This window comes from Anas acuta, chromosome 18 (assembly GCF_963932015.1).
Source record: "Anas acuta chromosome 18, bAnaAcu1.1, whole genome shotgun sequence".
Taxonomy (NCBI): Eukaryota; Metazoa; Chordata; class Aves; order Anseriformes; family Anatidae; genus Anas; species Anas acuta.
Genome location: NC_088996.1, coordinates 13128027 through 13143741, shown reverse-complemented (window position 1 = coordinate 13143741; position 15715 = coordinate 13128027). Strand labels below are relative to the sequence as shown.

The window sequence follows — 15715 nt, the reverse complement described above, 5'->3', positions numbered from 1 at the left end:
TCCTCCACCCCTCCCGGGGCTTTCAGCAGCACCTCCCTTCCCCACAAGGACAGACGAGATCATTCCAGTCCAAGTGCATTTATTGTTGCTGCAGAGCCACGGGTGCTGGCTCAGGCATCCACGCACTCCCTGGGGTCCAGGGACAAGGTCACGTCTGCTTTGCACTGGAGAGTGCCGGGGACTCCCAGCAGCGCCTGGCAGCTCCGCGGCTCGGGGGCGACGTCCATCACGCACGGTGCCTGCGGGGGAGACCATCAACAGGACCGGGGGCCCCAGGACGTGGTGCTGCCGGGGGCGCTGGGCTGCCCCGGAGCCCTGCGGGCAGCTAAGATCCTGCTCCTGCTGCTCGCTGGAGCACGGGGTCCCGGTGCCCGCAGCCGGGCAGCCCCAGCACACCCCGTGCCCGGCACCCCACGGGGAGCAGCCCCGGTGCCCCCTGTGCCCAGAGTCCCCGGCAGCCCCGGTACTCACCGCGGTGCGGGGCAGCACGGGGGGCCGGGCCGAGCCGGGCGGCAGCGCTCCGGGACGGCTCTCGGCAGCGTCGGAGCGGCGGATGTAGGGCGAGCGGCGGAGGCCAGACAGCAGCCCCGAGGCTCTGCCCACCGAGTAGAGGCGGGGCCCGGCCGCCTGCCGGTACCAGGGCGCGGCGGGGCGGCAGAGGCAGAGCAGCGCCAGCGCCAGCCCCAGGCAGCGGGCGGCGCGCATGGTGCCGGTGGGACCGCAGCGCTGCGGGGCGCCGCCGCCGCCGCTTTATAGCCCGACGGGGGGCGCCGCGCCCGCCCCCTCCCCGCCTTGGCCCGGCCCGGCCCCCCCGGGGCGGCGCAGCCCGCGGCAAGGAGCCGCTCGCCCCCCCCTGCCCTCCCACCCCCCGGCTCTTACCGGGGGCGGCGCCGGTCACTCCTTGAACTTCCACTCCTGGCGGCACATGGGGCAGTGCTGCTGCACCTGCTGCGAGTGCAGCCACTTGAGGATGCAGTGCATGTGGAAGCAATGCGAGCACTGCCCCCACACCAGCGGGCAGTCGTCCCCGGGCACTTTGCCTGCGGCGCGGACACGGCGTCAGCCCCGGCCCGGCCCCGGATCCCCCCCGGTCCCGCCCCGCCCGGCCCCGCGCTCACAGTCGGGGCAGCAGCCGTTGAAGGCCATGCGGCAGATGCCGCAGTTTTCGTCGTTCGCCACCCACAGCCACGAGGCGACCCCGTGCCAGCTCCGCACCCGCACCCGCATCGCGCCGCCGGAAGTCCCGCCCCGCGCCCCCCTCCCGCCCCGCCGGAAGTCCCGCCCCGCCCCGCCGGAAGTGCCGCCCTCCCGCCCCGCGGAGCCCGGCACGCACGCGCGCGCGGCGTCGCGCCTTCCCCGCCGGCCCCGCCCCTTCCGCTTCCGGCGGCGGCGCAGCGCGGCCGGAAGTGCGGGCCCCGGAGCGGAGCCGCCATCATGGCCGACAAGATGGACATGTCCCTGGACGACATCATCAAGCTCAACCGCAGCCAGCGCGGCGCCGGGCGGGGCGGCGGCCGGGGCGGCCGGGGCCGGGGCGGCGCCACCCGCGGGGGCGGGCCCGGCCGGGGCGGCGTGGGAGCCGGGCGAGCGGGCGGCGGCCCCGTGCGGAACCGGCCGGTGATGGCCCGGGGCGGCGGCAGGAACCGGCCCGCGCCCTACAGCCGGGTACGGCCGGGGGCGCCGGGAGGGGGGCGCCGGGCGGGGGGCGCCGGGAGGGGGGCGCCGCCGCCGCTGCTGCTGCTGCTGCCCGCGGGCCGGCGGCGCCCCGGGGAAACGGGAACGGGAACGGAACGGAACGGGCCGGGCCTGGGCAGGGGTCGGCGGCGCGGGGGCAGCCCCGGGACGGGGCCGCGCGGGCGGCGGCGGCGGCGGGGCGGGGGCGGGGGCGGGGGCGGAGGGGGCTGGGCCGGGCCGGGCCCTTTGTGCGCTGCCGGCAGGCGGCGGGGCCCGGCGGCGCTCAGCGAGGTGCCGGTGTCGTTGCAGCCGAAGCAGCTCCCCGAGAAGTGGCAGCACGACCTCTTCGACAGCGGCTTCGGCGCGGGGGCCGGCGTGGAGACCGGCGGGAAGCTGCTCGTCTCCAACCTCGACTTCGGCGTCTCGGACGCGGACATCCAGGTAGGGGCCCGGGGGCGGCCGCGACGCGCGCACGGGGGCCGTCGGGGGGGGGTTTCATTCATCGCCCCGCGGCCGGGGGCAGGGGGCGGCGGCGGGAGCTGCCCCGGCCCCGGTGCCTGCTGGGGTCGGGCAGGGGGAGCTCCGTCCCGGGCGGCCCCGCAGCCCCGCCTGGTTTTGTGCCGCGGGTGTTTGGGGGCAGCTCCGGCCGTGGCTTCGAGGTGGCTGCGGCTCCGAACGGCCGCGGTGCTGTGCAGAGCTGTGGTTAATCCCCTCGTAAATGGCTCTGCCGCGGTGCGTGGGGGAAGATGCTGCTGGGTGGCTCCGTCCTGCTGTGACTGCAGAGGTTGGAACGGGCCCTGTAAGCTCTCGAGGTCCGTGTAACTCCAGCAGTTCAGTAACTGGATGCGGGCATCCGTTTGCTCTGTTTTTGTAGGACCTGTTTGCGTGGCTTCTTTTTTAAAGTCACGTCTTGTTAAGTGCCAAGGTGTTCCTGTAGATGCCTCAACCAGTGACACCGAGGAGACCGATTTGTGAGGGAGAGCCCGCTTCCTTGTGCTGCAACTTCTTTAATTACTTTATCTGTTTTGCAGTAGCTAAATTTCCTAGCCCCGTTACTGGTCCCGGTTATATCGCTCGTTTGAGCAGTGCCTTGGGTAAGAACCTGCCAGGCTCTTTGCTCGGGCGTGCGGTACGGTTCGGCTCTGAGCTGGTTGGGATGGGCTGGGGCTGAGGGCACAGCACTTCCGTGCTTTCTCCATCTGTTAATTTATTCCAGTTTTTCCACATGCTGATCTGTCCGTGTCGGGAGAATTGGAAGCAAGGTTTTTTAGGTCACCTAATTACCGGGTGATGTGCTTAAAACGCTTCTTTTTCTCACGTAAGTTTGGGATTGGTTTAAGTAAGTTTCCCGTTTGTTGTAGTCAGGCAGATCTGTAGTCAGTAAGAAAGCAGATCTGTGAAGTCTCCTCGGTTTGATGTGTAAAGTCGCATCGAGTGCCACGCAGTTTGACCGTCAAGTCCCATCAGTGTAACGAGCCTGCGTGCTCTGTGGGACAGTTGCGTTTTGCCTCTTCCACTGTTGGCTTGGGCTGCAGGAGTGGACGAATTTCCACAAGTGTCTTACACAGCAGCAGAGCTGATGGATGTGTTTGCACCTCTCTCTTACCACCCATCCGTAACGTCACGCTGCCTGAGAAGCGCTGCCTGATTTCTTTGTTTCTGTGCCGATGGTGTCAGCAACGTGGCAGCACAGCTCAGCGAGCGCTGGCAGGAGGGCGCTGGAAGGAGCCTCGCGTGCGCCTTGCTCGGTGCTGCGGCTCAGGAGGAGCCGGCGGTCCCGTGGCACAGTGAGAGGGGTCGCAGCGTCTCCTCCTGTGCTGCACTGCGTTCCTAGAGCTTATTTCGGGTGCTGTGCTGGTGCTTGTGTCCGGTAAACAAATGCGAGGGAGGAGCTCGCCGGTGAGGTTGCCTGAAGTGCTGCTGGCTGGCGAAAAGAAAGAATATTTATAGTGCTCTTCTCAAATGCTTGGGTAGTGGTTCTGAGACAGCAGAGCAGTGTCTGGGCTCTGCAGCACAACGCAAAAGGTGGCGTGCGGTGCCCACCGGGGACACCCGGCGGTTCTGCTGTGGGTTTGGAGCTTTGGAAGCACGGGGCGTAGCGGGGCCTCGCAGTGTGATGATACATCCCTAGGTAATGCACTAAACGTAGGGCCTGTGAAACAAACCAGGTGGCTCTGGTTCTTCCTTAGAGAAATGGGTTAGGGTCTGGGTAATTCCTAAAACAGTGGCTCTGTAGATTCAGCCTTGACAAAAAGGCTTGCGGTGTCCCTGGGAGAAGAAACAGGCCAGCGTCCCTTGAGGCTGCGCTGTTGACACCCTTTGTGCGCCCTGCGAGTGGTGAATAAGGAGTCCTGTTTGGTTTTGCCACTGATGGCTCCTTTCTGAAACTCTTCTCATAGCCCAAGCTCCCGTCTGCCATGGCTGCTTTCTCTGAGTTGCCAGGGAAGCTTGGAAAGCCCCTGTAAATCCTGACAGCAAGTGGGGGGCTTCTGCCTCTGCTGCGTCGTGGCTGTTCAGTGTTTGCAGCGCTAATGGAAGCGTGCTCTCTTCTCTCTCTGTTTCTCAGGAACTCTTTGCAGAGTTTGGGACCTTGAAGAAGGCGGCAGTGCACTATGACAGATCTGGCCGCAGCCTAGGGACAGCAGACGTGCATTTTGAGAGGAAGGCAGATGCTCTGAAAGCTATGAAGCAGTACAATGGAGTCCCCTTGGATGGTGAGTCCGCGCGGCTGTTTGAGGCGTTTCCCTGCCTGGCTGGAGGGATCTGCCTTCCATCGTGCTCCCAAGCTAACCGGCTGCTTTTCCCCAGGGCGCCCCATGAACATACAGCTGGTTACATCACAAATCGACACACAGAGGAGACCGGCACAGAGGTGAGGCGCGGCGCTGCCACGTGCGGGAGTCGCTGTGTGAGTCAGTGCGGGGAGCGAGCTGCCTCCCTCTGCGGGAAGCATGGATTCGTCTCCCGTGCTGCAAACTGTGGGTGCCTGTGTGGGTACCCAGAACGCGCTGTAACGGGTGCTTTTTCAAAATCGCAGTGTAAACAGAGGTGGCATGACCAGAAACCGTGGTGGTTCAGGATTTGGTGGTGGAGGAGGCAACAGGCGAGGTAGTCGTGGCGGGAGCAGAGGAAGAGGCAGAGGAGCTGGGAGAACTTCCAAACAGCAGCTCTCTGCAGAAGAACTAGATGCACAGCTGGATGCTTACAATGCCAGGGTAAGTGCTGCTTGTGCGCTGTGCGCAGGTGCCCTGCGGCATCTCCAAGTGGGCACTGGCAGCCCAGGGCTGGCTGCAAGGAGAAATCATCTTTCAGCTTACTGGGCTGAAATAGTTTCCGTCCAAAGCTGAGCATTGCCCTGTTCCTCTAGTTACCTTAACTCTCCAGAATTGCTGCTGCTCATAAGAAACGGACCCTTTCCAGCGTCCCCAGACTTGTTAGGGGCTGTGTAGGCCAGGCTCATCTGTAGCCAAAACAGCTGGGATGAGCAATAGCTGTGTAACAATACCCGGAGAGACAGTGGGCTGGAAAAATGAAAAACAAAAGGAAAAAAAGTGAAGGAACTGCCTTGGATGCTGAGAGAGATAAAAGTGATGCTGGTCACAGCGTGCAGGTCCCTAACGCAGAACGAGATGAACAGAGCAACGCACCTGGAAATTTGGAAAGAGCCCGGATGTCGTGCCACAGCAGGGTTAAAATCTTGATAGAGAATCGAGGTTAAACGTGCACCCGGTGTGCTCTGAACCGTGCTGTCTGCACTGAGGGAAGGGGACACGGTTGGGGCAGTGGCACAGATGCAGTGAGCTGAGTTCCAGAGAACATTGGCACGGAGCCGTGTTCTGGAGCAGTGTTCTGTGGAACCCGGGATGCTTCGAGATCGTCTGAGACAGATTTGGGTGGAGGAGGAGGACGGGGAATGCAGGGAGCGTGCCTGAGCTCCAGGGGCAGCAGGCTGGCCCCGGTCGGGAGGTGTCGTGCAGTGGGGGGTGATGCTGGGGGGGGCGGTGCTGGGGGGTGCTGATGCCGGGCGGTGACGGCTCCTCTCTCTCCTCTCTTGCAGATGGACACCAGCTAAAGCGGCGGGCGCGGCGCGGCGCACGGGGGGGCTGCGGCCGCCCGGCTCCGTGGTGCCGCGGGAAGGCTGCGGCCGGCCCCGAGGACGGGATCGTTTTCCTTTTGGTTGGGATAGGTTTTAACCTCGTGTAAAGGTTTTTTTTAATGCTGAAGCAGACCCGTTTTGTACCGAGTTATTTTGGGATACATTTTACTGGTTGCCTGCCGGCCGGGGGGGCTTTTTCACCTCGGCCGTAATAAACTAGAACCGTGTCTAGAGCCCTGCTGCGTGCCGCGCCCCGCCCCGCGCGCCTTTCCCGCGCCCGCGCCCCAAGCCCCGCCCCCTCCCCGGGCCCCGCCCCCTTCCTGTGCCCCGCCCGCTCGCCCGGCCCCGCCCCCCACCGCGCGCGCGCACGGCCCGGGCCAATGGGCGAGCCGCTGCCGGGCCGGAAGCGAGGCGCGGGCCCCGCCCTCTCGTAACGGGAAGTGACGGGCGTGGCCCGGAAGTGCGGGGGTGCGCGGGCGGCTGGGCGGATCCCGGCGGCGGTGTCAGCGCGGCGCGGAGCGCGAGCAGGGCCGGTACGGGGCGGGGGGGGCGGGGGGAGCCGGGGCGGGGCGGGGGGCGCGGGGCCGGGTCCCTCCCGCTGCGGCCCGGCCGGGCCCCGCCGCTCGGCGCCGCGCGAACGGGAGCGGCCAGGGGGGGGGGGGCCCAGCCCCGAGCGCCCTCAAACGACCTTCGGGGGGGGGGGGGGGGAGGGGAAGGGCGGCGCCTCCGCTCCCGGGGAGCTCCCGCGGCCCCCGCCCGGCCGGGAGCGCCCCGCGGGCAGGGCGCCGCTGGCGGGAGGAAGCCGCGTCCCGGGGCCGGGCCCTGTGGCGGGGGCAGCCGCGGGCCCCGCCCCGCCCCGGCTGCAGGAAGGGGCCGAGCGGCGGCGCTCCCGCGGGGTCCCGGCGGGTTCCGCGCACCGGGCCCCGCTCCTGGCTGGGGGAAGGGCCCCGCGCTGCGGCCGGGCGGGGGCCGGGTCCGGCTCGCGGCGCTGCGGCCCCGTGCCCGGGGGGAGCCGAGGGAGCTGCAGCGGTGCTGAGCGGAGCCCGTTCCGCCCGGGGCTGCGGGGGGCGGGGCTCAGCGGGGGCCTCCTGGACCCGGTGCGCTACGGGACCGTGCGGGGCTCAGCGCTTCCCTCCCGCGCCGCCCCGGACAGACGGACAGGCAGGCGGACAGGCAGGCGGCCGGCACCTCGCGGGGGGCTGCGAGCCTCCCCTGTGAGCCAGCGCTGCCCCGAGCTGGTGCCGGGGCTCAGCCCCGGGCGAGGCAGGAGCTCGGCAGGGCCTCGTGCGGGGAGGCAGCGCCGGTGCCTGAGGTCCCCTGGGCCCAGCCCCGCTGTCACCTGTTGTCCTGGGCGGCCGCACGGCCCCGCTGGTGGCAGCACTGGGGGCTTCCTGTGCCCGCAGCTTGCGCAGCCCCGCAGGGAGCTGGGTGGGCGAACTGAGCTGGGGGAAGGCAGCCCCGCAGAAATGGCCGTGGGCTGGATCGGGTCCCTGGGGGTTGCGGGGTGGCTGCGCGGCCTTCCTGAGCCCATAGGGAACGGGGGAAGGGTGGGGGCTGCTGGAATCGGGCCCGCCGTGGACATCCGAAGCAATTCACTGACCCACAGAGGCTCTGAGCAGCTCCTGCCGCTGCTGCCCCGGGGTTTCAGTTCTAGCCTGGGCAGGAGTCGCAGTTTTTCGTTTTCTGTCTGGAAACGGAGTGACTTCCCGGGCAGTTTCTCGCTGCAGCAGCAGGTGGGGCTCTCGCGTTCGCTGCTGCTGGCTCCTGGGCGCTGCACGAAAAAATACCCAGAAAATGCAGGAGGAACTGCGGGCGTGCGGCTGTCAGATGGGGGAAGTGCTTCGGTGGCTGCTGGGGGCGCTTGGCCCCGCATCCTGCTGCCACCAGCCCCGCGGCTCTGCCTTGCCTGGCGCTGTGACAGCTGCTCTGGCACGTGCCTGGGGAAGAGCCGCTTTGCTGACTGGAGCTGCAACAAACGCTGCTGGAAGCCTGAAGGGCGAGGTTGGGGCCCCCGGAAAGGTTCTTGCGCCACCGGGAGCCTCCTTCCTTCCTCTCTGGCACCCGGGAGGAGCTGCCGCGGGGGGGCTCTGTGCCTGCTCGGGCCCTGCTGCCGGCAGGCCGGGTGCCGGAGGCACGGTGATGTTTTTCCAGTGCTTGCTGGCAGAGCTGGGCCCTGGCTCGAGCTGCTGCCTGGAATTCCGCTCGTCCTTTCCGGGGCTTTGTGTCGGCCGGGAGAGCTGTTTGGTGACGCTGCCGGGGGGGTGCCGGGGCCCAGAACTCGGCTCCCAGCAGTCGGCAGCACCCGGGCGCTGTGCAGCGAGCTCCCGGCCTGGCCCCACTGCGCCGATGCCTGCGGCTGCTGCCTGCTGAGCTCCTGTGGCCCGGGAGCTGTCAGACAGCTGCTGCAGGTGCTCGCCTGCCCCGTGCTGAGGGGTTCTGCCCCTGCCCCTGCCCCTGCCTCTGCCCAGCCCGGGAGCTGAAGGCAGCGCGTGCCTGGGGGTGCTGCTGGAACACCTCATGTGGGCAGGGCTGGGCCTTGCACCACGCCCTCGGGAAGGCTCAGCCTTAGGGACCTCGGGAGTCACCCGAGCCTGCAGTGCTTCGAGGCTCTCGCTGGAGGCCGCCGCTGCCGTTCCCTGGGGGCTGCAGGCGTTGGAGGAGGTCCCGGAGCTCCTCGGCTGGGGGGGGGCGGCCTGGGGGCGATGCCTGGCTTGGAGCTGAGGCACAGGGCAAAGTAAGGGGCCGAAGCAGGGGAACAAATGCTTGAGGGAGTGTTTGCTGAACACTTCTGGGAGCCTTCAAGGCTGGAGCTTTTTTGGACGGGAGCCCAAAGGAAGTGGCTGGGTTTGATAAGGATTTACCCGGGTGAAATCCAGGCAGTTCACGCACAGTGTGAGCTGAGTGGCCTTTTGAGTACAGATTTCCGTGACATCCCGTGCCAGGCTCTGGGGAGCCCCCGCAGGGGGGCCGGTTTGTTGTGAGCTGAGGGGCGGGCGCAGGCTGCTGGGGCTCGGGGGTGCAGAGGTGTGATGGGCACAGCTCCCCCCACAGACCCAGAGCCCCCGGAATGATCTCGAACCCTCGCACCTTCCCCACCCCAAGCCCAGCAGTAACCTTTGGTCACGTTTAACACCCAGCAGCAGCAGGAATGCTCCATCGTACCAGCCGGCTGCCCGGAGAGGCGGGCCATGGGGGGAGCACGGCTGGCCCGGGACAGCTCCGGAGCTGTTCCCAAGTTTGGCTGTGGGCGAGAAGAGCCCCGGCTGCACCTCCCGCTCCCGGGGGCTCCGGACTGGGGGCTCTGCGGCTGGGCTCGGCCCCCCCACCCCTGCCCTCCCTCCTCTGCCCCACACGTTTGCTGGCGGGGCTGGAGATGTGCGCGGTGCCATCCGAGCTGGCAGCCTGGCAGAACGCTCCTCATGTTTATGGCCAAAAGCAAGGAGTCGCTGCCAGGCCCCTGCAGGGCTGGGTGTGTCGCTGTGCCCCGAGCGGGGTGAGGAACAGCAGCGCTGGGGGATCCTCTCCTGGTCGGGAGGCACCTTGGGAGAAACGGAGCAGCTGAGCTGCGTGCTGCTGGCAGTCACCTCTCAGACGGGAAGAGAAAGGTGCCTGGCTGACCTGCTGCAACCCGTGCGGCACGCTGCGGGCAGAGACCTGGCTCTTCTTTAGCGAGTCGGCATTTCTTGAGGAAGGGAGAGCAGCCGGGGGCTGCTGGTGCTTGGACCAGTGGTGTGCAGAGCCCTGGTCTCAGCTGGAGCCGTATTGGAGAGAGGCAGAACTGGGCTGGGTTTGCTCTGGGCCTGGGTTTATCACGAGGAAAAGCTTTGCCCGGGTGTTCATGTGGAGGAGTCGTGTTTCCTATGGCCTGGGGGATTTATTTGCCTATTGCAGCTTATGAACGAAATGCAGAGGCCGATGTTTCTCTTTTGCGTGGGCTGAACGCGAGACCTGAGCTACCGGAGGAATGTGCCCAGGCTGCGGGGTATTGGCGCTTGGCAGGGATGTGTCCCCCCAGGGACAGCCCGAGCAGGGCCCCAGCGTGAGAGGGAGCCCGTGGAGTAACGGGGCCGTGCTGGGCAGGCTCTGTGTGCTGCCAGGCTGTGCCGCTCGGGAAGGAGCCGGCGCGGGTGGGAAGCTGCAGTTTCACTTCTCCTCCCTTCAGTGTAAGTCGCGTGTGTGAGGATGGCAGAGCAGGAGCCAACGGCAGAGCAGCTGGCCCAGATTGCAGCTGAGAACGAGGAGGACGAGCACTCCGTCAACTATAAGCCACCTGCCCAGAAGAGCATCCAGGAGATCCAGGAGCTGGACAAGGACGATGAGAGCCTGCGCAAGTACAAGGAGGCGCTGCTTGGTGCCGTCACCGTGACTGCGGGTGAGCTCTGGGACGCTCTGTTCCCCTGGAGCAGGGCGCGGGGACGGAGAGGTTCCTCCAGCCTTGAGGGGGAGATGCTCAGGGAGAGACTGGGCTGGGCAGAACACAGCAAGGAGCCCCTGCTTCTGTTCTTGCTTTTTCTAAAACTGCCTTGGGAGGAACGATGTGTCGGTTGGTGTGAGGGGTGGGTGTTTGAGAGCCTCTTTCTTTGTCTTCTAGACCCTAACGCTCCAAACGTGGTGGTGACCAAACTGACGTTGGTCTGTGCTACTGCTCCCGGCCCTCTGGAGCTGGACCTGACAGGTGAGCTGGGAACAAAATCGGCCCTTCCAGGTCAAAGCTGCTTTAACGTGGGGCCTTCCAGAAGGTGCTGCCAAGGCACCGGTGGGGCGGTGGGCGAGCCCTCCTGCCCCCTCGCTGGGTGCAGAGCCACTGCCCCGGCCACAGAGGATTCTCCACGCCAAGCCCCGCTCCTTGTGTCTGAGCTCCCCTGTGTGAGCAGCGGCCTCTCTGCTTCCGCTCCACTGCCTGCCCTGGCGTTGTAGATGTGCGAGCTGCCAGGCGGGGGAGCCAGCTGTCCTCAGCACAGCGACGCTGATGGCAGCTTCGAGATGGTGACAGCTTTGGGGCAGACATTACAAAGCGACGCCCATGAATGACCCGCGTTGCTGCCTGCAGTTCCCTTTCGTAGGGTGTTGCTTGCCTGCCGCAGGTAGCACGAGCAGTGTAACAAGTTGAGCCCTGAAACACGGAATAAAAGGATAAACTGCGTGCTGTGCGTGCAGTAGGGGGTCCAGTCCCCAGCTGCTGCACATCCTGTCCTGATCACCTCTTGCAACTTAAATCCATCCCAGAGCATGATAGAAAGGGACCCCGAATCACCATCTCCCTTCTTTGCAGGTGACCTGGAGAGTTACAAGAAGCAGGCGTTTGTGCTGAAGGAGGGTGTGGAATACCGGATAAAAATCTCCTTTAGGGTAAGAATTCAGATCTGGAAAGTGAACAGCACTGAACTTGGGAGCATCTGACTACTGCAATCCCAGCACAGGGAGTGCTTGAGCCCCAAAACGAGTGGGATGGAGCAAATAGGCTGCTGTGGGTGGGGCAGGCAGCGTGTGGAAGAGATCTGTCTTCAACGGCCTTTGCTTGTCTCTGCAGGTTAACAGGGAGATTGTGTCAGGGCTGAAGTACATTCAGCACACGTTCCGGAAAGGAGTGAAAAGTAAGTGCCTCGTTGTGGCTCGGGTACTGCTTCGTGTGAGGCTCCCAGCGCTTTCCACTGCTGTGCTGGGGGCTTGCCTGCTGCCCCAGCTGCTCGTGATGCAGGAGGCAGACTCTAGTGGGAAGCACGGCCACGTCTGTGCCGCTTGGCCAGTGGCAGCGTGTGAAGGCTCCCAGGCCTGCGCTGGGGTGGCAGCCTGTGGTCCTGGAGCCCCGAGGTGATCACATCAATTGTGTGCGGACAGCGGTGGGGGGAGGCACTGCCTGCAGGCTGCTCCTGGAGCGAGTGGTGCTGCTAATTGGGGGTGACGTTCGTGTTCTTACAGAGGCCTTTACAGTTTGTGAATTGTTGTAGGAGTAAGAGACCCTTCATTTGCTTTCATTTGCCCCGAATGCAGGGGAGGGCTCTTAAGCAGCTTCCCTACATTCCTTCTTTTTCTCCTAGTTGACAAGACTGAGTACATGGTTGGGAGCTACGGCCCCCGAGCAGAGGAGTACGAGTTCCTGACCCCCATGGAAGAAGCCCCCAAGGGCATGCTGGCCCGGGGCAGCTACAACATCAAATCCAAATTCACAGATGATGATAAGACTGACCACCTGTCCTGGGAGTGGAACCTGACCATCAAGAAGGATTGGAAGGACTAGCCCTTCCCAAAGCCAATCCCCAGAGAGCGTGAATCAGACAGTGGCTACCGTAGAAATCCCTCCCTGTACCAAAGTGCTGACATTGGAACCCTCTTACCTTCCATCCCCTGTTAAATTTGACCAGAGCGCTCGGTTTTGTAATGTGCCCCCTCCCCAGAGAATCACTGAGTCCGTTGACCAAACCCTGCTGTCTGCATCTGATCTCCAGCTGCTCGTCCCAGGGCCGCGCTGTTCCAGCACAGGGGGGAGCGTTCGCTCCCTGCCAGGCGCTTCGCTGCTTCTCACCTTCCTCTCTTCTGGTTGGTGCTGAAGGGGAGAGTCCTGCCCTCGGTGTGGGATCCTGTGCTTAGCTCTCCTGTGCACAGCTCAGGGCAGCTACTGCCTCCAAGTAGCTGAAGAACCTTGATGCCAGGCAGCTATTTGAATCTGTTTGTTGGCTCAAATCATGTCCAGCCTGCCCCTTCCCCCCAGCCAGTGTCCCGAGGACGCTGGCACCTTCATTTGTGGATGTTCCCTGTAACCATGATGCCTTAATGTGTAACACGTATCCTCTAGGGAGGGGGCCCTGCCCTTGTTACACTTTTTAAATGCCACCCACCCTCACCCTGTTTGTTGGCATGGCACTCAGCTTGGTCACGCCCCTCCTGGGTATTAGGAAAGATTCACAACTTCCTGCTTTGCTGCTGGTCCATTCCTCACCCGAGACTGGACATCTCCGGAGAGGAGGGCATTGTGACACCCCGGGTGACATCCCGCCCCTTCCCCAGGCCACCCTCCCAGTGCCCAGAGCTGGCCTGGCAGAGCCCTGTCCCTGTTTGTCTCCGGACTCTCTGGGCAGCCCCGGTACCTCCAGAGGCATAGAGGGGGTTGCAAGGCAGGTGGGTGCGGGAGTCACCAGTGGTGCCATCACCTCAGACTTATTGCAGCCAGAGGAGCTGCAAAGCACTGAAATACCAGGACAGCACCTGCCCTCCCGGCTGTTTTGGGCTGAGGATGGACTAGTCTGTTTCTGCAGCTGCTCTCCTGATGCGATCAACAAAGAGCTTGCAAAGGACAAGTATTCAGAAGCGGTTAATGCCTTATGTATCTGTTCTGCCTTTAAAATCTGTGCCTGGCCTGTCAGTATTTATTGCCTTGACACTCGACTCCGTGCCCCGAGCCCACAGCAGACCCCTGCAGCACTCCAGCCTGCCTCCCGGGGCTGCGCTGACACGGCACTCGGGGCGATGGGGGCCTCTGGGGCCTGCGAGCCCCTGACGGCAGGCATGTTCCAGCTCCGCAGCCCTCTTATTTGGATCTTCCCACGTTGAGGTTGTATTAGAACTGGGACCAAGTACATGTGGCTTTCTCGTAGCTACGTCTTTGCCTCTAACTCTCCCTCGCCCTGCCCCTAGAGAGATTTTTGTTAATTTGATTTGGTGCATATTGTCTGTAAATCCTAGACCCGGGTTAACAGGTTTGGAATCATCGTCTGCTTCTCCTTTTATGACAGTTAAATAAAATCTTTGAACTGACTGCCTGCTGTTCCTTCTGCGTCTGTTCTGGGTCTTTGTGGGAGGTGGCAAACAGCCGTGGTGGGGAGAAGAGCAGAATCCTTGGGTTGCCTGTGTTGTGCAGCAGCATTTTGGGGAAGTCCTTGCCAGAGGAGAACAGGCAGGAAGCCCACGCTGCCGCGTCCTTTGCTGCTCTCAGGGGCTTGTGTTTAAGATCTGTACATTGCTGCTCGCTCTGTTCTTTATGACCTTCAGTATGAGGGGTGAGAAGGGGAGAGAGGGAAAACGGCGGGTGTGAGGCAGTGAGGGGACGCCTCCTGCCAGCTGAGAGCAGCGGGTTCTGAGCCCTGGCCTGCCCGAGCCAGCGAGGTGATTCCCGTGCAGGGGAAGGGGGGAAGCAGCTGGAGGGACAGCAGAACCTGGGGGAGGTGATGTGTGGTGAGAGCCTGGGGGGTTACACAGCACGCGGTGTTTGTGCTGCGGGTAAGGAACTTCACGGAGGAGCTGGGAAACGCTGAAAGGAATCCACAGCACTGCAGAAGCCTTAGAGATGGCTCAGCCCCGCTCCGGCGCTCAAGGACTCGCAACGGGAAGTGAGAGCTCCAGACACGAGAGGGAACCGACGGTGCCGAGAGCCAGGGCCCCTTCTGGCCCCGGAAAGCCGCCAGGGCTGCCCAAGGCTGCAGCAGGAGGAGACGTCACTCAGAGCCCAAAGGAAAGTGCCAAGGCCCAGCGACAGCAGGGCAGGAGCCGCCTGCAGCCGGGGGGAAGCACTGCCCAGCACCCTCAAGGCCTGCGCCCGCCTCACACCTCACTTCTGCCTCGTCCCCCCCGGCTGAGCCCAGCCAGGTGCTGCGGCCGCCTCCCCCCGTGCAGCGGGGCCCGAGGGGCAGCGCCGCGGGCGCCCCGGCGTCACCCTCCCGGTGTCGGTTAGCGCCAGCCCAGATGTGCCGATAAAACGAACAAAGGCTCCTTGTGGCGGCCCCCAACAGCCGCTCTGCGGGCAGTTACTGTCAGGGCCGGCTCCTGTCTGATGCAATCTCCGGCTCTTTGGCAAGTCTTCCCAAACGGCCGACGTTGGCGTTGCTGCCAGATGGGTCCTGCGGTGGGGGTGGCAGGGGGTGAGGTCGGGGGGCTGCAGGGGGCTGCCACGGCCCAGCGGTCACTGCCCAGCTCCCCCCAGGGCGCGGTGCCGGTCGGGCTCTCCCTCCTGGCAGCTGAGCCCCCGCTGCGCACGGGGACAAACCCTGAGGGGCTCTGCTCGGGCGTGGTGGCTGGGTGGGCCACGGGATTCTCCCTGCTCGTGGCTTCCAGGCAGAGGCCTCAGCCCTTTCCAGGAGCTGCACCTCGTAAACCTTGGCTCTGCGTTTGCACAACAGTGGATCTGGGCTGCTCTTCTGGTTTGGTGGCTGCTTGCAGTGCAGCAGCTCCATCTCGGACAGCGCAGCGCCTGTGAAGCTGCAGAGCTGCAGGTCCCCGGGCGTGGCGGGGTGCACGCACCTCTACTCAAACGGCAGCCTGGGAAAGCTGAGGTTGGGGGAGAGGTGACATTAAATCCTGGGTGGTGCTCGATGTTATGGGCCTGGCCCTCCTGCGCTGCCTGGTTGGGTTTGGAAGTTGAGGGCTGCTCTGCCCCAGGCTATGGGCCCAGCAGGGAACAAGAGAGCAGAGGAAACATCCTGTACAGAGCCAGGCCAGGCAGGGCCCCACCTGTGCAACTTTGGTGTTTGTAGCCACAGCAGCAGAGGGATGTTTAAGGGGTTTGAAGAGAGAATTGTACTGTTTGTGGCATGCTGGAATGTGGGTGTAAGGATGCCACACTCAATGGGGAAAGGCTCCCCACCAGCTCCCAAAAGAACAAGAGGGCTGCAGCACTCCCGAGATGTCAGAGGGCCCCGTCTGCCTCGCCTGCACCGCTGAGCAAACACCAGCAGCCCGGCCCCACAGGTGGGCCCCACCGGCAGCACTGACGTGTGGCAGTGCAGCAGTTCCCTGCCTTGAACCCCACAAACTGCTGCCAGCAGCAAACACCACTCCGGCTGCTGGCAAACTCTGCCTCCGGCACCACCGGGTGCAGCTTTTCTGGCACGAGCTGCCTGAGCTCAGAGCCCAGCCTCTACACAAGGGAGCACCCCCCCCACTGCACCCCGCTTGCAGGTAGGAGCCGTTCGCTCAGGGCAGCGGCTCCCAAACACTCTTTTGTGTGGAACCAGC

General features: G+C 64.4%; 4 protein-coding genes across 4 annotated transcripts; 2 read left to right on the top strand and 2 right to left on the bottom strand.

The window, feature by feature from the left end:
- Positions 1–62: 62 nt before the first annotated feature.
- NPB (neuropeptide B) lies at positions 63–796 on the bottom strand. Its single transcript, XM_068654600.1, has 2 exons — positions 472–796; positions 63–239 (listed from the first exon to the last, which is right to left on the bottom strand). Exons 1-2 carry the CDS (start codon positions 703–705, stop codon positions 111–113), a joined length of 363 nt encoding a protein of 120 aa, XP_068510701.1. The 5' UTR covers positions 706–796; the 3' UTR covers positions 63–110.
- On the bottom strand, positions 63–1277 carry ANAPC11 (anaphase promoting complex subunit 11). The gene is made up of 3 exons (XM_068654601.1): positions 1119–1277; positions 880–1040; positions 63–239 (listed from the first exon to the last, which is right to left on the bottom strand). The coding sequence occupies exons 1-2, from the start codon at positions 1225–1227 to the stop codon at positions 895–897; spliced, it is 255 nt and encodes an 84-aa protein (XP_068510702.1). The 5' UTR covers positions 1228–1277; the 3' UTR covers positions 63–239; positions 880–894.
- Positions 1278–1402: 125 nt separating this feature from the next.
- ALYREF (Aly/REF export factor) lies at positions 1403–6003 on the top strand. The gene is made up of 6 exons (XM_068654585.1): positions 1403–1665; positions 1984–2115; positions 4241–4388; positions 4483–4546; positions 4712–4889; positions 5732–6003. Exons 1-6 carry the CDS (start codon positions 1435–1437, stop codon positions 5744–5746), a joined length of 768 nt encoding a protein of 255 aa, XP_068510686.1. The 5' UTR covers positions 1403–1434; the 3' UTR covers positions 5747–6003.
- Positions 6004–6149: 146 nt separating this feature from the next.
- Positions 6150–13523, top strand: ARHGDIA (Rho GDP dissociation inhibitor alpha). The gene is made up of 6 exons (XM_068654588.1): positions 6150–6303; positions 9933–10142; positions 10362–10445; positions 11043–11119; positions 11301–11364; positions 11809–13523. The coding sequence occupies exons 2-6, from the start codon at positions 9953–9955 to the stop codon at positions 12006–12008; spliced, it is 615 nt and encodes a 204-aa protein (XP_068510689.1). The 5' UTR covers positions 6150–6303; positions 9933–9952; the 3' UTR covers positions 12009–13523.
- The last annotated feature ends 2192 nt before the right edge of the window (positions 13524–15715 follow it).